This window comes from Komagataella phaffii, chromosome 4, assembly GCF_000027005.1.
Source record: "Komagataella phaffii GS115 chromosome 4, complete sequence".
In the NCBI taxonomy this organism is placed as follows: Eukaryota; Fungi; Ascomycota; class Pichiomycetes; order Pichiales; family Pichiaceae; genus Komagataella; species Komagataella phaffii.
In genome coordinates this window covers 663,450-688,879 of record NC_012966.1, presented here as the reverse complement: position 1 = coordinate 688,879, position 25,430 = coordinate 663,450, and the positions used below count along the sequence as shown (strand labels likewise).

At 43.1% G+C, this 25,430-nt stretch overlaps 11 protein-coding genes across 11 annotated transcripts; 6 read left to right on the top strand and 5 right to left on the bottom strand.

The window, feature by feature from the left end:
- Positions 1 to 57: 57 nt before the first annotated feature.
- Positions 58 to 1,404, top strand: PAS_chr4_0947 (uncharacterized protein; the record flags this gene model as incomplete). Its single annotated transcript, XM_002493713.1, has 1 exon — positions 58 to 1,404. One exon carries the CDS (start codon positions 58 to 60, stop codon positions 1,402 to 1,404), a length of 1,347 nt encoding a protein of 448 aa, XP_002493758.1.
- A 76-nt stretch (positions 1,405 to 1,480) lies between these two features.
- PAS_chr4_0336 (Putative dihydrokaempferol 4-reductase) lies at positions 1,481 to 2,548 on the bottom strand (the record flags this gene model as incomplete). Its single annotated transcript, XM_002493712.1, has 1 exon — positions 1,481 to 2,548. One exon carries the CDS (start codon positions 2,546 to 2,548, stop codon positions 1,481 to 1,483), a length of 1,068 nt encoding a protein of 355 aa, XP_002493757.1.
- A 456-nt stretch (positions 2,549 to 3,004) lies between these two features.
- On the top strand, positions 3,005 to 4,312 carry PAS_chr4_0335 (Hypothetical protein; the record flags this gene model as incomplete). The annotated part of the gene is made up of 1 exon (XM_002493711.1): positions 3,005 to 4,312. One exon carries the CDS (start codon positions 3,005 to 3,007, stop codon positions 4,310 to 4,312), a length of 1,308 nt encoding a protein of 435 aa, XP_002493756.1.
- A 607-nt stretch (positions 4,313 to 4,919) lies between these two features.
- On the top strand, positions 4,920 to 6,254 carry PAS_chr4_0334 (Transcription factor involved in glucose repression; the record flags this gene model as incomplete). Its single annotated transcript, XM_002493710.1, has 1 exon — positions 4,920 to 6,254. One exon carries the CDS (start codon positions 4,920 to 4,922, stop codon positions 6,252 to 6,254), a length of 1,335 nt encoding a protein of 444 aa, XP_002493755.1.
- Positions 6,255 to 6,566: 312 nt separating this feature from the next.
- PAS_chr4_0333 (Hypothetical protein) lies at positions 6,567 to 7,472 on the bottom strand (the record flags this gene model as incomplete). The annotated part of the gene is made up of 1 exon (XM_002493709.1): positions 6,567 to 7,472. One exon carries the CDS (start codon positions 7,470 to 7,472, stop codon positions 6,567 to 6,569), a length of 906 nt encoding a protein of 301 aa, XP_002493754.1.
- Positions 7,473 to 7,801: 329 nt separating this feature from the next.
- Positions 7,802 to 9,313, top strand: PAS_chr4_0332 (Hypothetical protein; the record flags this gene model as incomplete). Its single annotated transcript, XM_002493708.1, has 2 exons — positions 7,802 to 7,888; positions 7,940 to 9,313. The coding sequence occupies 2 exons, from the start codon at positions 7,802 to 7,804 to the stop codon at positions 9,311 to 9,313; spliced, it is 1,461 nt and encodes a 486-aa protein (XP_002493753.1).
- Positions 9,314 to 9,340: 27 nt separating this feature from the next.
- Positions 9,341 to 10,495, bottom strand: PAS_chr4_0331 (Hypothetical protein; the record flags this gene model as incomplete). The annotated part of the gene is made up of 1 exon (XM_002493707.1): positions 9,341 to 10,495. The coding sequence occupies one exon, from the start codon at positions 10,493 to 10,495 to the stop codon at positions 9,341 to 9,343; it is 1,155 nt and encodes a 384-aa protein (XP_002493752.1).
- Positions 10,496 to 11,108: 613 nt separating this feature from the next.
- PAS_chr4_0330 (Methionine and cysteine synthase (O-acetyl homoserine-O-acetyl serine sulfhydrylase)) lies at positions 11,109 to 12,437 on the top strand (the record flags this gene model as incomplete). Its single annotated transcript, XM_002493706.1, has 1 exon — positions 11,109 to 12,437. One exon carries the CDS (start codon positions 11,109 to 11,111, stop codon positions 12,435 to 12,437), a length of 1,329 nt encoding a protein of 442 aa, XP_002493751.1.
- Positions 12,438 to 12,639: 202 nt separating this feature from the next.
- Positions 12,640 to 13,374, bottom strand: PAS_chr4_0329 (Member of the CCCH zinc finger family; the record flags this gene model as incomplete). Its single annotated transcript, XM_002493705.1, has 1 exon — positions 12,640 to 13,374. One exon carries the CDS (start codon positions 13,372 to 13,374, stop codon positions 12,640 to 12,642), a length of 735 nt encoding a protein of 244 aa, XP_002493750.1.
- A 1,594-nt stretch (positions 13,375 to 14,968) lies between these two features.
- Positions 14,969 to 23,209, top strand: PAS_chr4_0327 (Positive regulator of the Gcn2p kinase activity, forms a complex with Gcn20p; the record flags this gene model as incomplete). The annotated part of the gene is made up of 1 exon (XM_002493704.1): positions 14,969 to 23,209. One exon carries the CDS (start codon positions 14,969 to 14,971, stop codon positions 23,207 to 23,209), a length of 8,241 nt encoding a protein of 2,746 aa, XP_002493749.1.
- A 25-nt stretch (positions 23,210 to 23,234) lies between these two features.
- PAS_chr4_0326 (Transcriptional activator that enhances pseudohyphal growth) lies at positions 23,235 to 24,647 on the bottom strand (the record flags this gene model as incomplete). The annotated part of the gene is made up of 1 exon (XM_002493703.1): positions 23,235 to 24,647. One exon carries the CDS (start codon positions 24,645 to 24,647, stop codon positions 23,235 to 23,237), a length of 1,413 nt encoding a protein of 470 aa, XP_002493748.1.
- Between the last annotated feature and the right edge of the window lie 783 nt (positions 24,648 to 25,430).

Genomic DNA, 25,430 nt, shown 5'->3' with positions numbered 1-25,430 from the left:
TAAAATCCTTTGAATAATTCTAACAAACGAGCCAAACTTAATCGAATTTACTCAACAATGTCTGCTCCACTAAGTCCACTAATTCAGCAAATGGTATCCTTGATGGAGGCCCGAACCAACGGCGCAGACCCAGGAACTGGTATTCTGCCCCGTCTAAACTCTGCCGCTGATATGCTGGGAGGAGTTGATAGAATCCCCAGGGAGCTAATCAATTACGTGCAGGGGAAACAGCTTGCTCTTTTTGGTGATTATCCAAGCGGCAAGGATACTGCACCTTCAGCCATTTTCATGGTGGTGTTTTTCTTTATCTTCCTGGCACACTTGACCCTTTTTGGGATCAATTGGAGCAGGGGCCACAAGTTCTTGCTTTCTTTTGGGTTTGCTTTTTATGCACTACTGAGAGTCGTTGGGTTCGCTCTTAGAGTCGCATGGAGTAGGGAAATCACCCGAGTGCAGGTAGGTATTGCATCCGAAGTGTTCTTAATCATTCCAACGATTCTGCTGGCCAGTTTCAATTTGATTCTAGCTCAAAGACTGTTCACTTGGAGACATCCGTATGTGGGGTCTTCGAAGCTTTTTTGGGGAGCTTTATTGACAGTTTACTCTGTGGTTATCTCCGTTGTTGTGATGACCATCGTTGCTGCCGTTGTTCCATACGTCTATCTGCTATCCCATAGAAATTATGAGATGAGCAAGAACGTGGTCAAGGTGTCCAGTATCTTGGTCATTTTGTATTCTCTTTTGGCAACTGGTTTGATATTAGTGTCTTATCTTTTCAAACCAACCAAGAGAGATAAAGGATGCCTGATTTACCAGCCAACTTGGTTGGAGTCTTTCAGTCCAACTTATTTCCCATTAAAGGACAGTGCCAAACAACATGAACAGATCTTTATCGGTCGTAACGGCGCAGCTGCCTTTGCGTCGACTAGAATCATTGCCTCTTCATATCACTACAACGCTCAGTCTGACGTACTTCCAGAGCCAACTGCAGAGAATCTGAAGCTGGAACCAGGTAATGAGGACAATCTTGTAAGGTACTCTTCCAGTACAGGACAACTGAAGCACAACTATTCCATTATTATTGTCACACTTACCACCACGTTCATCCTCATTGGAGCCGTCTTCCGTGCCATCACTTGTTTCCTCGATAGGACAGTTGAGACCCAAAGCTGGATATTTAAACCTGTTGTCATGTACATGCTTTGGGGATTCCTTGAGACAGTCATCAACGTTATCTATTTGCTTGGAAGAATCGACTTACGTTTCTATAGACCAGACAGGTTCCCCAAGGACATGTTGGTCGGTAATGAGGCTGTCGAGCCTTCCCCAGTGATCTCAAATAAGGAAAGAACATCTTCCATCTCAGAAAGAACTAGTAATCCTGAGATTGTTCGTACTGTGTAAAGAGGACCAAAAAGAAGGAGGAGAAGGAGTAATTGTATTCGATTTGTATAAACTTAATGTATTTAATCAAATCTTATTATTTTGCAGACTCAAGGATTTGTTTCACCGAATCAATAATAGTGGTTTCCAATGATCGGAACTCGACTCCTCCCAAAGCTACGGTCAAACTATTGTTGTATTCTGGACCATTGGCAGCTTCATTCTGTGCTGTCTTTTCAGGTTGTCCAACAGCAATCTTGCCCTTGAGTTCTGGGAAGTTCTCGTTCAGAATATTCAATATTCTTTGACCAGAGAACTTGCTCTGGACAGTGAATAACCTCTTGTTAGCCAGAGCATTAATCTCTAAGGGCAAAACATGGTAAAGAGCCACATCTCTAACATCAACAGACAAGTGGGTTGGAGCATCAAAAAACTTGTCATCTGATGGATACTCAGTGGAAAGGAACTTGTTAACAATTTCGGCTGAAGTGTTCAATGTGCCTTTGGCTGCGCTAGAAGAAAACTTCTGAGGACCAAAGACAAATGGGGGGAGGATGGTAGTCAAACTGAACTTTGGCGACTCCTTCTTGACGAAATCCCAAGCAGCCAATTCTGCGTATTTCTTAGAGGCTCTATAAGCAGAAGTCTCTCCTTCTACTTCGGCCTGCTCCCAAGTAAGAGGATTCCAAGTGTCTTCATTGTGAATGAAACGTTTATCCTTGAACTTGTCCATGTTGACAACACTAGCAAACGAAGATGTGACCACTACCTTCTTGATATTGTCTGAAGCGTACTTTTGGATAGCGTTCAAAATGTTCTCGGTTCCACCAACAGCAGGGTGTAAATAAACCTCCTTCAAAGGTCTGTCGTCACCAAAGTAGAAGGGGGAAGCAGTATGCAGGACGAAATCTATATCCGGGTTCTGCTTCAAGACTTCATCGAAAGCATTGTCGGTACCGATGTCAGGGACCAAATGGAATTGCAACAGGGACTTGTCCTCAGCGATCTTCGGGTACTCTGCCGTGAATTGTTGAGTCAATTGGTCGGCCTGTTCCTGTCTTCTAGTGGTTCCCAAGACTCTGTAACCCTTAGAGAGCAGAACGTCTGTAATGTGCTGGGCAATGAAGCCGGATGCTCCGGTAAGTAAAACTCTTTCTCCTGGCATTTTGATGAAGAGTTGAAATTTGGGTGAGCCGTCCTTATTTATAGCTAGGCAACAATAAGTGAATATCGTATAGATATTGCGTAATCGGGAGGTTACAGGGTTTTGACAACAGTGGGGGAAAATCTATGAGATTAGTGGGGGAGCGACTTTTTCGGGGGTTTGATTAGAAATCTGGGGGAGCAGTGGGCTATTGCAGAGATAATTACTAATATAGGATGTTGTTCACATAAATAGGCAGTTACGAAACCGGGGAAGGAAGGAGTTACTGCTGTTTTTGGGAGAGACTTCATTTTAATGCATTGAATGCCTACGGGAGATAAGCAAACCCCTTTACATCTAACATCGGACATCTCCTTCCTCAGAACCGCGATGTAGTTCCTGCTTTCCTGATCTCTACTCCTCCAACTTTGTGGCCTTTGAACTTACCCGTTTGCTCCTTCGAATCTTCTTTCCCTCATGGTAGAACCAGTAAATCCCTTGTCAGAGCATGTCCTTGTAAAAGATAGTTTGGATTTGTCCTCCTCGTTGGCCAAAACCAACCAACTCGAAGGCTTATCTATCGACTCCTCGCTGATGCCTAAACTTGCAAACGACGGATTTGTAGCATATGACCATGTGACCTTCTATGTGTCTAATGCAAAACTAAGCTCTCGGTTCTTCATAAACTCTCTAGGGTTTTACCCCATAGCCTACAAGGGATTGGAAACTGGCTCCAAGAATATCTGTCATCATGTTGTATCTAACGGATCTGTGACGTTCCAGTTCGTTAGTACATTAAGATCATTTAGTGACAACAAAAACGAGGATCTGATGATCAAGGAAATTCAAAATCACGTTGCAAAACACGGGGATGGGGTGAAGGACGTTGCTTTTCAAGTGGAGAATGTTTCACATGTATTTGAGTTGGCAGTAGCAAATGGAGCACGGCCAATCTTGAAACCTACAGCTCTAGAAGAAGAAGGGTCTACTTTGGTAATAGCCAAAGTTGGAGCATTAGGTGACGTTGTGCATACTTTGATCAATCGAAGTCAGTATAAAGGTGTGTTCATGCCAGGGTACATATCATATGAGGACGCCTTTGGCCATGACTACATGCAGACGGTGACAGAATTGAACGAAAAAGTGCTACCAAAAGTTTCATTTGCTTGCATAGATCATTGTGTCCAAAACCAAGACTGGAATGAGATGTTTCAATCCTGCGAGTTTTATGCCAAAGCGTTTGGATTTCACCAATTTTGGTCGGTAGATGAGAATGTGATATGCACCCAATATTCAGCATTGAGGTCAACAGTGATGGCCTCAAGCAACGAACTGGTAAAAATGCCTATAAACGAGCCTGCAAAGGGACTTAAGAAGTCCCAGATAGAGGAGTTCTTGGACTTTTATGAGGGCCCCGGTGTGCAGCATATAGCGCTGCTGACCCCCAATATCGTCTCCACAGTGAAGAACATGAAATTTAGAGGTGTGGAGTTTATAAACGTTCCACCCAAATACTACTCTAGATTGCGGCAGCGTCTCCTAGAAACAAAACGGAACTACGAAATTAAAGAATCCCTCGATGAGTTGGAAAAGGCTGGAATTCTGGTTGATTTTGACGAGAACGGTTACCTCTTGCAGTTATTCAGTAAACCGATGCAGGACCGGCCGACCTTATTCTTGGAAGTGATCCAACGAGAAAACCATAACGGGTTTGGAGCAGGCAATTTCAAAGCATTGTTTGAGACTTTGGAATTGGAGCAGCAGCGAAGGGGAAATCTGGTCTAACGGAAAAACAATAATCCGATGTGGAGACGAACATGATTGGGTAAGAAAGAAGGTACCACAGCAGAAAGAACGGGACGGACGATGCAATACAAAACGTTGTGAGATAATTAGGAGCATCCCAACGGCGAAGTTTTCAGGTTGAAGGATAATATCCCTTCTAGCCGGAAGAATAGGAAAGTACGTAACCTATGTATTATCACAACAATTCAATTGTCGTAGCGTCCTTCCTTTCAACGGTCGAATCACTCCTGTAACCATCTTCCAACGAAAGCAAAGCAAGTCCTTGGAGGGGCAATTTCAAAGCAATGTCAATTTCACCGTAGAATCACTATCTTCCCCGCCACGTTGCCTCTTTCCTTCACCCTTACACTTGAAACACTACAACGCCATTGGCCTTAATCCCCGCGCGGATTGGTTCATTCCTTCTGCCCAAAAAAAAAAAAGAAAAAAGGAAAAACCTTGAAAGGTGGATCGGGACGGTCCCCTAACAAATAAAATGGGCGAAAAAAAAACGAGAAGCCTGGTCTTCCCAATTTTGCCCCAGGTTGTTCCCTCCCCACATTCCAAAACTTCCCTGTAAACTGAACACCATAAAATTTTTTTTATCATGACCACTGCCTATCCCAACGCACGTGTGGCAAGTGTCAGATCGTCGGGGGACTCTGTGGGTGATATCAAAGTGGGCTCCAGGAAGTCCGCGGAGTCTTCTAACGCAAACTCCAGCTCCAGCTCTAAAAAATCAGAGTTATCACGCCCCTACCAATGTCCCATGTGTGAAAAGGCTTTCCACAGATTAGAGCATCAAACAAGACACATACGGACTCACACGGGTGAGAAGCCCCACCACTGTAATTATCCCGGCTGTTTCAAGAAGTTTTCAAGGTCGGATGAGTTGACCAGACATTCCAGAATACACAACAACCCAAACCCAAGGAAAAGGGGGCCAGGTGTTGTCCCCAAGAAGACTCCTAGACCAAAGATGGCAGGCAAGTCAGCCTCATATAGTGACGAGGGCAACTACTCTTTAGGCGAAGGCCATCAGCAGTTTTACGGCAGTGATGACGCTTCCTCTTTCCCGTTGGTGTCGATTCCAACTGCAGCAGCAACTACCACGGTGGGAAAACCAACAACCCCAACTCCGAGCTCAAAGTCGTCTCAGAGCCAGACAGCTGAGGCCAAGTTCAACCCTCTAAGAAGTGCGTCTACTCTGAGCATCAACTTGCTGGCTACTGCTGCCTCTCAGGAACTACAAGAGTTAAGGGCTGCAGAGGAAAACTCTTCAAGATTGCAACAAGTAAAATCTCTACCTTCGTTAACTCAATACTTCATTGCTTCGGAAGACTCCTCTCATGGTGGAAACCCTCCGTTATCTCATCCGAAGCCATTCAGCAGTCTAAGCGGACTTAAAAGAATGACCCCAATAAACCCTTCTTCTTCTTCCTCTTCGTCCGGAGGTGTTTCAATCAACAAATCAATATCTGTTACTTCGTTGACTCGAACCTTTTCCAACACAGAGATTGCTGACGAATTCACTACTCCTCCGACAATGTTGAAAAAATCCCGACCAAATTCGCCTGTGCTCACAGGACGATCTCCAACGACTTTTCAACAATACCAACAATCACAGCATACATCTAACTTGGCACAGCAGCAATCTAAGGGTAACTTTCCTCCATCCCATATTGATTCCAAGGTTTCATCAGCGGCTCTGCATCTTTTAGGACTTGGGCTGAACCATGCCACTCCTGAAGTCACCCCTTTGCAAACCCCTGCAGTGTCTCCCAAACTCTTTCCAAAATCCGTTTCCAATAATAGCTTGGAGACACTTCACAAAGCTTTGGATGAGACCACTGAAGCAGAGAACCTCCAAAGCACAGCACTACCTTCTCTGAGCTCTCTAAATTTACCTTCAACCTCTCTGGAAAATCAAGAAAAGAAATGAAAAAAAGGAAACATTATTAGTATTACTCGATACTTGTATATATTGTTGCATTACAAAAGGTTGCGTGTAGCCTGATAATAACTTTTGGACGGGATTCGATGTGTCAAGTGACGTGGGGGATTTGCCCTGAAGTAATCTTCGGAAACTGTCCAATCCAACCCCCGTTGCTCTAAACACTCTGGGACGTTGACATGGGTGTTCGTATTATTACGCGGACAGATATCCTGGCTTGTTTTACCGTGCAAACACGAAATTTTGCCATCCCGTGCAAAGATTGCCACTTTTTCTTTGCTCATTTCTTTATCTTGAAAGCTAGGCAACCCCTGACAGGTGTTGTAATAGAAGGATCTTTCCCTTAACTTTGCAACTACATGGCTTAGTTCTAACTGCGCTGTTGTGTAAGGCCAAGAACTGTTGGACGAACAATAATTGCGGAGTCTTTTGTTGACTTTGAGGGAGGGAGGGTAGATAACATCCGGATAATCTTGGATTATTTTTTTTTTCTAGCTGTTTCAAGTCAGCATTGCTCTGTCTTCCAGCACGATCATACATTCGGTACTTGTACGTTGCTGTGGTATATCCCCAACCCATCAGTGACCGAAAATGAGTTTCACAAAAGAACGGATACACCTGCAGGATCTCTTGAACACTTTTAAGGTCAAAATCGCTGACTCTTTTGTATCGGCATATTTTGGCAAACTGATCTTTATCACGTCGAATAATATCACCGGCATATGACTCTGGGGATAGTTGTTCAGGGTCCAGGATTTCCACCTCTCCATTTGGCATGAGTACCATGGATCCATATTTCATTACATTGCGAAAGACAAAGTCCAATGTCTCCGATGTGGGCAGTTCAAGCCCTGAAGCAGATACTTCATCATCTTCACGCCCGTCATTTTCATTTTCCGACTCCCAGTCTCCAAGGTCTGGCAGCCCTTCTTTCCAGACTGGAACTGGATCGTTGTGTTTTTCAAAGTATTCGTCCAAATGGAACTTTTCATTCAGCTGACCATACAGCTCATTACCGGGTTCCAAAACTTCTAGCTGCTCAGTGTCTATTGTGGAGAACACATTTATCAGAGAAGCATTGTTGTTTCCAACCTGCTGCCAGTATATTTGTCTGAGTTTTTGTACAGCTACATCCAAACTATCGGATTCCAATATCTGGGAGGGCACGTCCCCACCATCATCGTTTGGCAACTCTGCTGACACCATAGCCCACAAAATAACCAACCAAACAATCCTGAAACTCATTTTCTTTGTTACAAAATGTATATAAGTAGAATTCTAAGAACAATCTGCCCTTTAATACGCCAGATCTCTCATATTGTGCTACAGAATACTAATTGAATCTGCCTCATGTTAAACCCCATCGAAAATTTCAATTGTCTGTGAGCCGCACAGATTCTCTCTCAATCCCAACATGACGTTTTTCTTTGTCTTGTTCTCCAGACCGAAAATTGCCTTTGTATAAATACCCTTGTTATGCCCTCTTACGCTCCTCTTCTTTGTTTAGCTGTCTATACCTTTGGTTAGAATCCACGATGTCCCAACTAATTCAATTGGTTTTCGCAATTCTCTGGTTTCAGAGAATCGTCTACGGTATAGACATACCAGAATACTCGTATTATGTTTGTTGACCAGTTCTAAGTGAACGACAAGTCTGAACTAACAACTGCTAGACAAATCCTGATTTTGACTGTCCGGAGTGTGTACTGATCACCACTGCATCATCCTTGCAAGGGACTATCAACACCAGCACTGATATCCCTACAGTGGATGATACCACAACTACAACTGAAGTACCTACTACAGACGAGACTACGACTACAACTGTGGAACCTCCTACGGACGAGACTACCACTACAACTGTGGTACCTCCTACGCCCGACCCTACTACTCCAACCTCTGTAATTCCAACACCGGATCCCACAACCCCTGATCCAGAGCCAACTGATCATGAAGAGCCACAAGTTCCAACCACAGAGGACACCCCTCCAATTCCTCCAATTCCTCCAATTCCTCCAATTACTACCACCACAGAGCTGGTTATTCCCTCTGAACCTAGTTCAGAAGAAACGTTTGTGGAAACTACGATTGGACCACCAGATGTCACTACAATTGAAACGCCTGTTACTACTTCAACACCATCAGTTGAGGAATCTGTTGTCACTTTGACTAGTGAACTTGTGACCACTCTACCTTCTCTGACAACTACAATTTATTCTCCTGTCATATCTACTATACTCACTACATTTCAACCTGAGCCAATTGTCTCCAGTAGAGTATATGAAGATAGATTTACTCAAACCATTGTCACTTTTGTCAGTTCAGCTGCTCTGGTTATCCGTGGTACTGTAACAGAAGCTTGGTCTCTCTCCTGCACTCAAACACCTGTGCCTCATGAAATAACTACTTGGAAGACAGTCTCAGAACCAATAAATACGGTACAGTACACTGTGGTTTTATCCTCATCACCTGTCAGCCATCTAAATTATACAACTTGGACGACATTTTATAAGGTGAAGACCAGGACAAACTACGCTATTTATGGCGAAAACCAAGTAGAAACATTGACGGAATATCAAGATCGATGTTTGACGCAATACGATTATTATACAGAAGTAAACACTTATCTACTGTGGGCCAGCTCAACAACAAGAACTGGCTATTCAACAATAGTTGACAGAAATACTGTGTTGACCACACTGTACCCTGAAGTGGTGACCAACACCTTATTGGTCACAGACTATGTACCAGTTGCGGTTCCCATTCCAAATGTATCGACCATTGCTGCTGAAGCTCCTTCCACGATTTACAACACTGTATATGTCACCGAATTCCAAACGTTCACTGTTACTGTCACTTCACCTACCGTGTTCAGAACATCAACTATTACCGAAACTCTGGAAGCTCAAGTTGCAATCTTTACACAGAGTGAGCCAGAAGTTCAAGTATTCACGCAGGGAGAACCAGAAGTGCAAGAAAAGAACATTGCTCCAAAAATCTCAAGACCTAGCTACATCATCCCATTATTGCTACTGCTGTTGGTATAAATGATACGTCAATTGTTTAGCTATTGATTATTTGTGGCCATCTAGTGTATGCTTCAACTCATTATCATCTTTCACTTGCGGAAACAGACCAGCTGCTGTATAGACCAAATAGATACTTCCTGAAAGACTTGTATCTGCAGAGAATATCTGATCTCTTAATAATAATGCTTCTTCTAGGCTCAACTCGTCATAGTCTAAATGACTACTTTCTATCATTTGTTTTGTCCCAGTTTCTATTATAGATCGATATTTCTTGTTCAATATTTGGTTAAAAACCACACCAGTGTAGCTTATGAGACCTGTGGATACCATATAGACCCCCCAAAGGACATAACTTATAGCCATGTTAGCTTTTTTCTTCGTACAATCGGAAGAAAGATCCAAAAATAGCTGAGATTTCTCTATCGTGATATCGACATTATCAGTTTGTAGCAACTCTGAGAAGTTCGAAGGCAGATAAACTTGCATGGCATCTTCCAACTGATCAAATGGAGATGCGGTGTCATTATCGGAAAGACGTTTGAAAAAATCCGCAACGGCAGCGGAGGAATAATTTCGGTCTAGCTGATACTGGTGCAGCAGGCCTGATACTTCATTACAACTCCACGATCCGTATTTCGCTGTTTGATAAACAGCGTTGGAAAAGTGTACAAGGTTCAGAACAAACTCCGAGCTGGCGCTGTAGGATAAGTAGAAGAACTGAGCCCTTGCTACCCCATGGTTGGGCAAGTGAAGCGAACTATAAGGAATTTCGCCAACTCTCAACACCGAACCGTCGTAAAAAGATTGCAATTTTCTAGAGACAAGACGCTTAAAAACACTTAATAGCGGGTTGTTGACAAGAGTTATGCCAGTGCTTACAAAACTCAGGATGGATGACTGCCAGCTGGTACTGACATTCAGTCCCAATGTGGACGAGACCGAATGGGATATCTGATCTGTTGGGTTTTGGGATGTGGCGTGAAAACTGCTAGAGCTTGACGGAGTTCCGATTTCCACGCTCTCCTCAGTAGCTCTTATTACATCATCGGTTATTAACTGATTGATTGAGTCTACTTGTGAGGACAACGAAGATCCATCTTTGGCCAATTGGGCGGTCAAAACCAGACTGATAAGGGCAATAACGAGTTGTAGAAGACGGGATATCTTGGATGCTGTTGAGATGTTCATTACCGTTTTCATCCCAGTATGAGAGGAACAGGAGATGAGCTGGAATTTGGAAACAGGAACGTTCAATTGCCAAGGAGAAGTTTGAGAGGAGAGAGTGGCAAAGAGAATGGAGTCACTTCCTATCCATGCTTACAACAAGATCTCTGGAATATGACATACAACATAGCAACAAAGAGGGGGTGCATCAAAAAAAATTACACGTTTTCCCACCCTTTCCAACGAACCCCCACACCAGTGAGGTGAACAGATTTAACGGGTCTCAGATAAACGAAAAAATGCTAACAATACCATCTATCGTGAGGGGGCGGCCCACTGCCACATTTCCAAAAGATACCCCCCTCCGCTTCAGATTGTAATTGTCTGTTTTATAGTACTGCAGTGAAGCGCCACAGCTCCAAAACTTAATTTGACTTCTTTATCAATTACCGTAATATTAGTCGGGCCTTGCCGCATCACGTGACCCGATTTCACTATAAAACTCTCCGTTCCCATAAAGTTTTACCACATCACGTGAGTTGTCAACATTGAAACCCCTCGATGTAATGCTTCACAGGTTGGTTATTTAAATCATCCAATCGCCGACCAAATGAAATGATTTCTAACGTTTCCTTATTCACATACAAAGATGCCTTCTCACTTCGACACTTTGCAGCTGCACGCCGGTCAGACCGCTGAAGCTCCACACAATGCCAGAGCTGTTCCTATCTACGCTACCTCGTCTTACGTTTTCAGAGACTCTGAGCACGGTGCCAAGCTGTTCGGTTTGGAGGAGCCAGGTTACATCTACTCTCGTTTGATGAACCCTACTCAGAACGTCTTTGAAGAGAGAATTGCCGCTTTGGAGGGTGGTGCCGCTGCTTTGGCTGTTGGATCCGGTCAAGCTGCTCAATTCCTGGCTATTGCTGGTTTGGCTCACACTGGTGACAACGTCATCTCCACCTCTTTCTTGTACGGTGGAACTTACAACCAATTCAAGGTCGCCTTCAAGAGACTGGGAATTGAATCCAGATTTGTCCATGGTGATGACCCAGCTGAATTCGAGAGACTGATCGATGATAAGACCAAGGCCATCTACGTTGAGTCCATTGGTAACCCAAAGTACAATATTCCAGATTTTGAGGCTCTCGCAGAGCTTGCCCACAAGCACGGTATCCCATTAGTTGTTGACAACACCTTTGGTGCCGGTGGTTACTACGTTAGACCAATCGAGCTTGGTGCTGACATCGTCACCCACTCCACCACTAAGTGGATCAATGGTCACGGTAACACCATCGGTGGTGTTGTCGTTGACTCTGGTAAGTTCCCATGGAAAGACTACCCAGAGAAGTACCCTCAATTCTCCAAGCCATCTGAGGGTTACCACGGTTTGATCTTGAATGACGCCTTTGGACCAGCTGCCTTCATTGGTCACTTGAGAACTGAACTGCTAAGAGATTTGGGTCCTGCTTCAAGTCCATTCGGTAACTTCTTGAACATAATCGGTTTGGAGACCTTATCTCTGAGAGCTGAGAGACACGCTGAGAATGCTTTGAAGCTGGCCAAATACTTGGAAACCTCTCCATACGTCAGCTGGGTCTCTTACCCTGGTTTGGAGTCTCACGACTACCACGAGGCCGCTAAGAAGTACTTGAAGAACGGTTTCGGTGCTGTATTGTCTTTTGGAGTCAAGGATCATGGCAAGCCAGCGCTCACTCCCTTCGAAGAGGCTGGTCCTAAGGTTGTAGACTCCCTGAAGGTTTTCTCCAACTTGGCTAACGTTGGTGACTCCAAGTCTTTGATCATTGCTCCTTACTACACTACTCACCAACAGTTGTCTCACGAGGAGAAGCTGGCTTCCGGTGTCACCAAGGACTCTATCCGTGTTTCTGTCGGAACAGAGTTCATCGATGATCTTATTGCAGACCTTGAACAGGCCTTTGCCCTTGTTTACGAGGAGGCAAACACAAAGTTGTGAGTTAGTTTAACAGTTGTAATTGATCAATAATGTATGTGTAGAGTTTAGAATACGATAATGTGTATATCATTATGTCATTTCCATTGATAGTAACTATTGGTAAGTAGCACAGCTATTTGTATGTATATAATTTGAGTAATCAAGGTTAAATGTAAAAATAAATATAAGTGTCATCATCGTTGTCTTTGACAGTAAGAACTAGTTAATCATCTCCGTGTTTGAAGCAGCATCTTTTACCGTAGCGGCATTTGCCGAACTTGGTCCAGTTGGCACAAGGTTTCGTCTTCCAGTTGGAAGGTCTCTTCACGGACTTCAGTTCGTGAGTCCCGTGAGCAAATTGACACTTTGTCCCATATGGACAGTGGCCCTTTTGATTAAACTGGTCGCAAAGTTCTGTCTTGTAGAGCCCTGTATTCAGAGTGGGATTAGAATCCACTGATTTTGTTTGTGAGGTGTGGGAGTGAGACTGTGTGTTTGAAAGCGGTTGTTGTGGTCCTCGTTCCAACTCTTTCTGCTCAACATGCACCACCTGTGGCTGTCGAATAGTAGAGTCTGAGAGCAGAAATAAGTTTTCTTCGGTTAACGGGGTCGTATTAAAAGATGCAAGCTGTGTCTGTGATGGGGTGTGGCTGTACCACGAGGAGGGTCTCTGTTGCCACGTAGAGGTGGCGGTGCATAACTGGGGCGGATTCTGTGTCTTCTGCGTGGAGACTAAAGGATCGTCTGTCTCACCAGACCACAGATCTGGGATCAGATTCAACATGTCTTTATCAATAGGGAGGAAATCTTCAGAAATGGACGATGTTGACGACGAAGGGGATAATGAAACTGGGTACGAAAAATCTGAGTTGAGACTGTCCTGTCGGGATTTCTTGAAATGGAGAGGAGTTGGTGCAAAGAGTGGCTCTTGCACAGATAGAGTTTGTCCCCAGGTCATATTTGAACAGTGTGGTTGAAAATTGGAGGGTATCTGGTGTAATATTGATTCTTTTAGCTGACGAGTTCCAGAACAGTTTAGGCCTTGTGTGAAGTTGCGTGGGAAGGCACAATGTTACGTGTTTAGTGGATACCGTGAAGATTTAATCAGATTGACAGAGTACAAACGAACCAAGGAAGGAAGAGGCTTGTGGGTATTTATATACAGGTTGGCTATTTTGTTGCTCCTTGTGACGACTGGCCTGGTACCACAAATCAGAATGTTATTTCCAACAGCACCTGCGAAAACTGGATTTCTGGAACAACTTTGCCAAATGACAACACCGTCAGTTTACGGTGAAAAATTGAGCTTTTTGGACGAAATTTTGGCCAGTATCTGGCCACAGACCTAATTGCTAGAGCACACAAGTTTTCACCACTTTGTTGCTCCATCTGACGTCTTCTTTCTTGTCCAAGCTGAAATCTGCCACCAAATTATCTTTTTCATCAGACACGTGATCAAACATCGCTGGATGAAAAATTAAATCCGAACCTGACATTTCACTGAAAAGTTGGGATAGGGATAGGGGAAGAGTAGAGGTACAGGAGGTGAGTGAATTTACCAGAATCAGACGCAATGACAGGGAAAAGTTTAATTTCTTATTGTCGTCTGAGAAAACAATAAACGAAGGGCGGAAAGTTCCAGGCGGAGCAAAAACCGTGTAAAACAACTTCTTGAGCAAATTCAAGAAGTCGACTGATCACTTTCGGGCAATTCCAATCCATTTTATTCATTTTTTTCCTCCATATAGTCTGTGCAACGGTTTACTCGCGTCACTCCCTAGTTTTACCTGCCATCCCTCGTATCCCTCGTCTTTGCCCCAGTCTCCCTCTCCCTGCTCTTCTCTTCGTATGCTTCGTATCTTCGTCTCCCTTTGGATACCAGTCAACAGTAATATCGGTGGTCACATGATAAGATCGTCTTTTGTCGTCCTTTATTTCCAGGCGCCGTACAAAAGCACCTTTCCTTTCAGGACCGATTGTTTAGATAAGAAAAATGTTCCATATTGTGTATGAACTTTGGAAAGTTCAACCACATCACGTGAGGATGGTAGTTTTTTTGAGGGAACATTTCGGAGAAATCGAGGTCGAAAATGGGAGATTCTCAGATTTGGTGAAACACGACCTCACGATTGATACATACACCCTTTTGCGATTTACCTAGACAAAATATAAATTACATAATCAACACCCTGAAAAATCTCAACTAGGACAGCCTCAGAACTCAATTAAGCATTGTCAAGGTGGTAAAAAGGCCACAATGCTCTCCACAGCGCCCAGAACCTCGGTGTATCCGAAAACACACCAAAGTTGCCGAGTCAAATACTGCAACGGATGAATTAACTATAGCCTTTCCTCATCGACTGTTTAGTTGATGAAGAAGAAAGAAATCGTTGGCACGGCCGACTAAATCGTATCCAGCTGGTTGATAGGTACACTACGCAAGATCCTTCCTAACACCTATCATCCAGGATTGAAAATTTTGGTACTGCCTACCAAGGGAATACACTAAACGGTTCAGATCAAGAGTAACCTCCCGATATTGATAACAGAAAATGACAGAACTTGTTTCTTCACTTTCCTGGGACCAATTGAGTGGCTCTTTGGACGAAAATCTCTCTGCATCCTCCACCAGAGTGAGAATTAGCACTCTGAAGAGGCTCACTCAATTACTCCCCAGCGACATCCCTCAAGAGGATATTGCCATCATATTTTCGAAGCTGCTGAACAGCTATTATTACTATCAAGATTCGAAATCTAGAAATGCCGTCGTTGACAGTTTGAGGACCATTTTAAGCACCAACCCCGATTATTATCTGCCCATTTTTACGCAGTTCGTATTCAACATTGTGCGAAATGAGAAAATATCCATAGCTTTGACTGATCTTCTGACGCTATTGGACTGGTCAAATACGCTTTTGGTGTTTATAAGCCAGTTTCCCGATGTTTTTGCCCAGTATCATGTCGTAATTCTTCGCTGTATTGCCAATACCTTTGAGATGATCTCAAGAGATACTGAGGAATCTTCAATATTACCACTGAACAAATCTTCACGTCACAAGAGGAGGATATTGGATTCTTCTGTTACTCAGTTGAAGACTTCTTTTGCACAGTCATTTTCAGCAAGTCCTGTTGACTCGTACCGGTATTTGGACTCTCTCATTTCCGTTCTAATATCTGACAAGACATTTTCCCCCACCAGCGTTTTGCTATGTATTGGGCTGATCACAGAATCTGCTACTCAATTACTACCCACTCATCCTGCTGTGTATGAGAATTTGAAAAATAACAAGCCAGAAATTATCACGTACCTTACAAGTCAGGTGTTTGCATCAAAGACTCCAATTTCACCCTCCACATTATTATTTTTCAAGTCATTTTTTCATGAGTTTGTTGGCGTGGAAGATCTTACAAATGACATTCTCCCCTCTTTTGAAAAGGCCATCCTTAAATCTTCAGAGAACACGTTGGGCCATATTGCTCCTCTGTTGTTTTCCAACGTTCAAGATTCCGTCAACCTGATAGCTTATCTCTCTAAGAACAAGTTGCTATCCCAACTAATCACCAACTTAAAATCATCCAAAGAAATTGTTCGTACCGGATCTCTATCCACTTTTAAAGTGGTCTTATCTAAACACTCTGGATCTGCGGAATCTTCCCCAGATCTGCTCGTTGTAGTTAACGAATTATTCAAGGGGCTAAAGTCAGTATCCTCTGCCGATCTTAAGGAGACGTTCGCTTCCCTAATTTATTCTGTACCCGACGATTCAGAGGTTGTCACCACTGCTATATTAGAAAACTTGTCGACAGTTATTTTCAAAGACCAGAATGAGGTTTCGTTAACGGCTCTTCTGTTGGCCTTTTTCAAGCATCTTTTTGCTGCCTTGAACCGTGGATTAAATGTCAAAAAGTACGCCGACGTTGAGAAAGGATTCTCCGAAAAGAAACTTAACTTGCGACGATGTTGGTTTACTGCTTTGGGTTGGACCATGATCAACATCAACAAAAACACCGTTTCGTCTCAGTTGGTTGCGTTTATTGAAGAAAATCTACCATTATTAGTGAACACGACAAAGGAGACGATCGATACGGCGCTAGCCAGCATTGCAGCTAAAGCAATCGAATCTGCATATGTTGTAATTGCATTGCCATCGATTGTGAAAGACTGGAAAAATTCTGAATCGTTGATAAAGTCTCTGGAGAACTTTGGATTGGCTAAATTGGCCCTCACTGAGGCATCAGAGAAAAAGCCTTCTGTGTTGCTGAGTTCAAGAATCTACTCCAAATTTACCACCACTTCTGAAAACTATTGGTTTTTGAAAGCTCTAGTTTCCGTACTATCCTTTATTGATGAAGAAACGAGCAGACCATATGGTCATGCCTGGTTATATTTGACATGTTCTGCATTGGTGCCTAACGAAATTCACATTCAAGCTGTTGAAATAATCAATACCATTTACAAATCTAGTCCCAAATTATTCGCCAAGGTTGTTATTCAAGCTATTGATGATGTTCTCGAGTCAGATCTCAAAGATGACGATCCACTGAAATTGAACATTTCCAAAGCATCAGCTCTTGTCAATTCTATAATACTTCCAGTTGATACTCTTTCCCATGAAGACCTACAAATCAACTGTTATAATACTTTGATTCTTTCTTATCATGAGAGGATCAAAATTAAGAATGGTTGGGTTGGGCTAACACAGCGAGCTTCTCTAGATCCTGGATTGATTGTTGACAAACATGCAGAAATTATTGTGGAAAGACTGCTAAACTCTTTATTGTCTAACATCAATAGAGGTGACAATGCTAGCGCCAAAATGATGGTTGTAGCCATATCCAGGTCAATTTCCACAATTTCGTTTATATCTCCTTCCAAGGCAACCCCACTTCTTGTGCAGTTCATCCAAGAAAGCGTGAACCCTCTACTATTGGAAAATCTTGATTCCCAAAGGTTAGAGATCTGGAATTCACCTGAAGGCGAACTAGTTGTTGATGTCTTGTCCCAGTCCAAGTCAAAGATTGAAGATCGAAATACTAAAGACTACGAGACCCGAAAATGGGAAGAAAGTGTCAAAGCTGAACTTGCCAAGAAGAAGACAGCATCCAAAAAACTGTCAAAAGAAGAGCAAGCAATTGTTTCAGAGCAACTACGCGTCGAGTCGCAGATTCGTAAGGAGGTTCAAGCCCTTTACACTAAGATATCATCGGGTTTGACAGTAATTAGTAACTTGAGTGCAATCGCAACTACTGTTGATAATGGAAAAGATCTTTGGCTCCCTGTTGCAGTTCAAAGTATTTTAAGCATACTAAAAACTGAAGAGGTGTACATTCTTTTGGGAAGCCAACCTGTCGACACGTTCTTGGAACTTTCCAGTGTTGTATCCGATAGATTGGGAGCAACTAAAACGGCTGCAGCCCTTGCTTTATTGAGAAGTTATAAGATCAAACTTGAAGACGATTACTTAAAGGAAGACTTGGCTCAACTAGTTTCAAGAGTGTTATTTAAGATCAAGTTTGTCTCTATCCAATCTCCTCTGGATATTTCGTCACTGATGTTTATTATTCCTCTGTTAGCCAAAGTGCTGGAGAACGGGAGTACTGTTGCTATCAAAAACTCTCAAAAAGTTATTTCTCAAGCGAACTTTGAATTTGTTGAAGAAGATACTGAAGAAGAACAGCTATTATTGGCTATTGAGCTAATATCCATCCATAGTGAGCTTTTTGAAGATGAATTGATCCCTAGAAGCTCAATATTGGAAGTTTTGTTGTCCCTCCTTTCTGTCCCATCTAAACGCAAGACTGCCAGGAGCTGTCTCTTGTCTCTAGTACAACACATTGCACTCAACATATCCGATTCAGACCTGAAAATCCTGTTGAAGGGTTGTTTATCTCCTCTGTCATTTGTCCGTGGAACGATTTTGGAATGTTTCGATTCAGAGTTTGATTTGAGTCCTCAAAAGTATCTACCAGAGATTTGGATCTGTACGTTTGACAATGATCCCAATAATGTGGAATTGGCATCGACCATTTGGGATGAAAATGACTTTGAATTGACTGAAGATTCACCGCTGTCTTTGCTCCCATATCTTGGCAACGAGGATGCAGGAATAAGACTCTCTGTAGCCAAATCTATCGCTGCTGCTACTAGTAACTTTTGCGATTCTAATCCTCATGTTGTGAATACTGTCGTTGAAAAACTTATTGAGCTATACGAAATAAAATTGCAACCTCCCGCTCCCAAATTGGATGAATATGGTCTCCCAATAAGGACCTCTAAGGTTCAAAAAGATACATGGGAGGAAAGAAGTGGTGTCGCTTTATCCTTAACTCAACTGACACCCGTCATTACTGATTCTAAATTAATATCACATCTATTTGAGTTTTTAACAAAGGGAGGCGCTTTAGCCGATAAGGAGCCCGTAGTCGGTGAAGAGTTATTAGATGCCGGTGTGCAAATTATTCAAATGCATGGATTCGAAAATATCGAAACGTTGGCCCCCATCTTTGAAGAGGTATTAGCTGAAAAAGTGGACAAAACAAGTAAAGCTCAAGGAAAAACCAAGGAAAGTACCACCATTCTTTATGGTGCCCTTGCTCGTCACTTGACGGCTGCTGACCCTAGATTGGACCAAATTGTTCAACGACTACTGGACACATTAGACACCCCAGTGCAGCAGGTTCAAAGGGCTGTATCTCAATGTTTGGCTCCGTTAGTTCCTTTATTTGATACAAAATTAAGTGGTTACATTGATGCATTATTGACCAAACTTTTTGATGCTCCCAACCTGGCAGAAAGAAAAGGTGCTGCTTATGGAATTGCTGGTCTAGTTAAGGGTAAAGGAGTTTGTGCTTTAGCAGACTATGATATATTACGAACCTTAGTTGATGCAGCTGAGGATAAGAAGGACTGGAAACGCCGACAGGGAGTCTCTTTGGCCTTTGAATGTCTCTCCCAAGCATTGGGAAAATTCTTTGAACCCTATGTTATTGAAGTTCTACCAATCATCCTTAAAAACCTGGGAGACTCTCAAACAGAAGTTAGAGAGGCCACGGATGCAGCCACTAAAGTTATCATGAAAAATACTACTAGTTTTGGTGTGAAGAAGCTGATTCCCTTAGCTATCGAAAACTTGGATGAAATTGCTTGGAGATCCAAGAAAGGCTCCGTTGAATTACTTGGTGCTATGGCCTATTTAGACCCAGCCCAATTGTCTGCGTCCTTATCGATCATTGTACCTGAGATTGTTGGTGTTCTAAATGACTCACATAAAGAAGTCCGCAAGGCTGCTGATCAAGCCTTAAGAAGGTTCGGTGAGGTTATTCGTAATCCCGAGATTCAAAAATTGGTTCCAACCTTGTTGAAGGCAATTGGAGATCCAACTAAGTACACTGAGGAAGCATTGGATTCGTTGATCAAAACTCAGTTTGTTCACTACATTGATGGCCCTTCTTTAGCACTAATTATCCATATTATCTCTAGAGGTATGAAGGGAAGATCCGGTGCTACCAAGAGAAAGGCTTGTCAAATCGTTGGTAACATGTCTATTTTGGTCGATTCTTCCGACTTGCTCCCTTATTTGCAAACTCTGATTTCCGAATTAGAATCGGCTATGGTGGACCCTGTGCCTACAACAAGAGCTACAGCTGCTCGTGCTCTAGGCTCCTTGGTAGAGAAGTTAGGGGAAGAATGTTTCCCAGATTTGATTCCTCGTCTAATGAATACCCTACAAGATCCAACCAAAGCAGGGGATCGTTTAGGTTCTGCTCAAGCTTTGGCCGAGGTCATCAACGGTCTCGGTATTGGAAAATTGGACGAAATTCTTCCCGAGATTTTGCAGAAATCAATGGACAGCAGGGAACACATTCGTGCTGGCTTTATTCCATTGCTTCTCTTCTTGCCCGTTTGTTTTGGCAACCAGTTTGCCCCTTATTTAGGTAGTGTGATTCCAGCAATTCTGAATGGATTGGCTGACGATAATGAGGAGATTCAGGAAACGTCGTTGAGGGCGGGTCGTCTGATTATCAAGAATTATTCCAACAAGGCAGTCGATCTGTTGTTGCCCGAATTGGAACGTGGGATGTCAGACATCAGTTACCGCATCCGTCTCTCCTCGGTTCAACTTACTGGCGATCTACTGTTCCAAGTTACGGGTATTTCAGGAAAGACTGAGATCAATGATGACCAGGTAGAGTTAACCAAACAGGTTAACCGTAACTTGGTAGCCAACTTGGGTCAAGAACGTCGTGATAGAGTGCTGGCTGCATTGTTTATATGCCGATCCGATACATCAGCTGCTGTCCGTAACGCATCCGTTGACATTTGGAAGTCATTAGTGAGCCACACTCCACGGACAATTAAGGAAATTCTGCCAGTATTGACTGGTATCATTGTTAAACACATTGCCAGCTCTGAGGAAGTTCAAAGAAAGATTGCAGCACAAACCCTGGGAGAGACTGTTAAGAGAGTTGGAGGAAATGCTCTTGCTCAGCTTCTGCCCACATTGGAAGACTCTTTGGTATCTGGGGATACTGGCATGAAACAGGGAATTTGTATCGCTCTCTATGAGCTGATCGAATCAAGTTCTAAGGATACTATTGAGGAGTTCAAAGATGTTTTCGTTCGTATTATCAGGTCGGCATTGATGGATGCAAATCCACTAGTGCGTCAAGCTGCTGCTCAAGCATTTGATGTTCTACAGGAATCCATCGGAAAACGTGCAGTGGACGAGGTGGTGCCCCACTTATTGAGAATGTTAGAGTCTGATGATGACTCGGAAGACGCGTTGGTTGCTTTGAAAGAGATCATGTCCACTAAATCGGAGGTCGTATTCCCCATTTTACTTCCAACTCTATTGAGTGAACCCATGGACACTTTCAAAGCAAATGCCCTGGGATCCTTAGCTGAGGTCGCTGGTGCTACTCTTTACAACAGACTCTCCGTCATTTTAAATGCGTTAATAAATGGTCTTATGGACGACTCCATCGATCCTGAAACCAAAAAGAGTATTGAAACTGCTTTCGACCGTGTGCTGGCTTCCGTCAATTCTGAAAGTGGTTTACATCCATTGATGCAACACTTGCTGTCATTAGTCAAAAATGGGGATAAACTCAAACGTGTTTTGGTATTTGGAAGACTACCTGCATTCTTCAAATCCACCACGCTAGATTACTCTGTTTATACTGAGGATATTGTCGTTTACGGAATTCATATGCTAGACAATGAGGACGACGAATTGGTAAAGGATGCTTGGACCACTTTGCACGAAATTGTCAAGCATCAAAGCAAGGAATCTCTGCAAAACTTGGTGAAACCTGCACAGCGTGCTTTATCAACAACTGGAGTTAAAGGCCAATTGTTGAAGGCATTCGCATTGCCTAAGGGACCAAGTTGTATACTTCCAATTTTTTCGCAAGGTTTAATGTATGGATCGCCAGAACAGAGAGAGTTATCTGCTTTGGCTATTGGAGATATATCTGAAAAGACTCCAGCAAAGGAACTTAAATCATTTGTCACAGTAATGGTGGGACCTTTAATTCGTGTTGTTGGAGAAAGGTTTTCTAGTGACGTCAAGGCCGCAATTTTGTATGCTTTGAATGTCCTATTAGCCAAGATTCCTCAGTTCTTAAAACCGTTTATTCCCCAATTGCAAAGAACCTTCGTCAAGTCTTTGTCTGACGTTTCAAATGAAACGTTGCGTACTAGAGCGGCGCTGGCTTTAGGAACTTTAATAGAGTTTCAACCAAGGATTGACCCCTTAGTTTCTGAGTTAGTCACTAACGCAAAGAGTGCCAAAGACGATGGAGTTGTTACTGCTATGCTGAAAGCTTTGTTGGAAGTTGTGAGCAAAGCAGGGAATAAGATCAGTACCGCTTCTAAGGATTTGGTTATGAAATTGGTGGAAGAAGAGTTGTCTGCTGCTAACAACAAGCTGGCTGTTACATATGCATGTCTCGTGGGGTCGCTTTCGAAGATTTTATCTAATGAAGAGGCATCTAGCATTATCCAGTCGAAGATTTTGAGTAATGTTCAGGCTTGGAACTCAGGAAATGTTGAGATTACTCACGATGAAGAATCTTTAAAGTTTGCAGTCTTGACTTTGAATGCCTTCCTCAAAGACTCACCTTGGACTATTTTTGAAACGGGTTATATCCAGAAGGTGGTTCCAGTGGCAATCTTGCTTTCAAATCATCCGTCGCCCTATATCAGTGACAATGGTACTATGGCTTTGGGAAAATTGCTTTTACTTTTGGATGAGACCCGTGAGGGATACAGTACGTTTGAGATTCCACCAGCTGAACTCAGAGAAATAGTTGCACAGCTATGCACACTATCAACTAATCCACCTTCACATTCCCCTGACACAAGGAGGTTGGCTTTAGTGGTGATTCGAACAGCATCACGTCACAAGCATGAACAAGTTATCGTTCCGAACTTGGACTTACTAATACCATCAATTTTCAAGTGTGTGAGAGATCCAATCATTCCCATCAAGTTAGCTGCGGAGAAGGCATTTTTGGAAGTACTCCGTCTAGTTCAGGATCCTGAGATGACACTGATGCATAGTTGGGCTGAAAAAGCCAAAGAGGAAAGTGATGTATCCGCAGTTTCACCACAGCAGATCAGATCTGTTACTGAATACACTAGAAGGGTTGGCTCTCGTCTTGCTTCGGTGGAAAGAGACCGTTTAGAGGCTGGAGGGGATGCTGAAACAATGTTCAGTGATCGATTCGAAGATGAGTCAGAGATTTGGGCTGTGGGAGGTGTGAGTCTACAAAATGATTCTGTTCTATAGAGTGAGTCTTGTATTTAATGAATATCTATGGATAACTACTGTGATGTTGGTCGTAGTTCTTGTTTTTGTCTTGGGGTTGTTGGCCATGCGAATAACTGTGATAAGGAGAGGGAATTTCATTTGAGGAAGCTGACGACATCGAAGAAGATTCCATTCTCGGCGTAAGTATTGTAGGCAGTTGGCTTGGTGAGTTTGTTGTTGAAAAAGGAGGCCTGCCATGATGTGCTACGAATGGATTGACTTGAAATGGTTGTTGTGGGGCGGAATTAGTCGCAGCTGACTGTGGGGTAATGGGCGGCACCATGCTTGGAGAACCAAGGGAATGTTTGGGCAGAGGTAGGGGTACGAGGGAATGTTGGGGTAAGCCAGATAAGGGCGGATTGGAGACATGTGATGTATATGACGGTGCAATTCCTGCTCCGACATTGTCAGCACGTACTCCAAGTCCGTATGGCGAAGAATACTGTCCATATTGGTAAAAGTCTTGTCTTTGGCCGTGACTCGGTATCGTTGAGCCTGTAAGATGCACCACGGGCGTCTGGTGGCTAGTAACGAAAGTTGGTTGAGCGGGACTGAACCATGGAAGCTGATACGTTTGGAGGGTCTTCGTAGAAGATTCTTTTGTTTTCGTTTTGCGACGTAAACGTGCTAGAACCAACCTTTTCTGTTCCTCATTCAACCCCAATGAGTCTATTTGAGTGTGGTAATAATCAGCAATATTGGTGACGAATATCAACCGTGCTTTCTGGAAAACCTGTTCCGCCTTGGCAAGCTTGATCGCTCTCTTAAGCGGAACCCAAACGCCTTTGAGATCTATCGTACCAGTCTTGACCACTTGCCGCTGCTTCTCGAGTTTAAGAATACCGTCTCGTCTACCTCTTCGCATTCCAGTGAGATTCAATAGTTTTGTAGCATTGACGTAATCATTATCAGCCCGCCTTGATAGAGGTATTTTTTGGACAACATACTGGTAAACGACTGTGTTCTCTTCATCCCATTGTACGGAAGTGATCAAGTTGTTAGATTTGATGATATCATCGATATCAGCTCCCGCGGTTGATGAGGGTGAAGATTCACCCGAAGGAAGGTTGGTGTTTTGGTCGGATGTCTCCTTTGCTGTAGTGTTTGGTGGACTATTCAAATGGCTTCCCATTGCATGGCCAGGCTGGATACGTTCTTCGAACTGGGAAACCTGTTTGACAGTTGATGTTGAACTCTGTGAGATATCTTGCGCCTGATAGGTTGATTGAGAAGTAGCAGACGTAGGTGAGTCAATTCCTGACAGTGATGATCCCTGTGAACTCTTTCCCTTGCCTTGCAAGGCAGAAGGTCCGATATTCGAGTCATTGTCCTCTTCGTGTAAGATGCTTTTCAAGTTAAACGGCTTAGAGCTGTAATTGGTGGACGACGCTCCAGATTTTGGAAGCTTGTTATTCATTCAGAAAAAGTAAAAAAAAACTGGGTGCATGCAAGACAGGAGGAGGGAATATGGAAAAAATAAACTAAGATGAACCAGTTTAGTGCTTCTAAAAGAATCAATTCAGAAGCTGTGGTTTGATAAATTGAAGAGAAAGACAAGATAGGATCACAGAATCAATAAAGAAGTATTGTTAAGCTCGGTTAGTTGGAAACTCTAATTAGCACTTACAACTTCAATTCTTCGAGTGAAATAAGTTGAAAAGCACCGGAAAAGTTGGCCTCCAGGTCAGAGTAATCTCTTCTTGCTTGATCTAGCTCCAGGTATTTCTTCTCTGAAATTTCAAACCCACAAAAGTAACGCAAACAAGAATTTGGAGCCCTTATGTAGGCAAATCTCTTGAAATCGAACTAGTGGATGGTTATAGCCGGACGCCGGATTTCGGAGGGGGGAAGGGGCGGGGGTGGGCACCGTTTCTGGTTTCTGGAGTCAGTACGGAACGTTGACAATAGGGGAAAAAAAATAACACTGATCGGCGTTAAATTCTGCTTCGGTGAATTTCAAAAACAAACTCAACGAAAAACAGCCAATTTCTGCTAAAGAACGTGCTGAACGTCGATAGAAGAAGAATAATGTAAAGAAGAAGAAGAAAAACGGTAAGAGAAAAAAAAGTCAGACTCGCTGTGCTTCAACCCACAATTGGATATTTAATCCTTAAACCCACAAGAAGACTAGATCATTATAAATGGAAAGGTGTAGTGCAGAATCTGTTTTAACAGGCAAATTCCGGCGCATGTTGCGTAA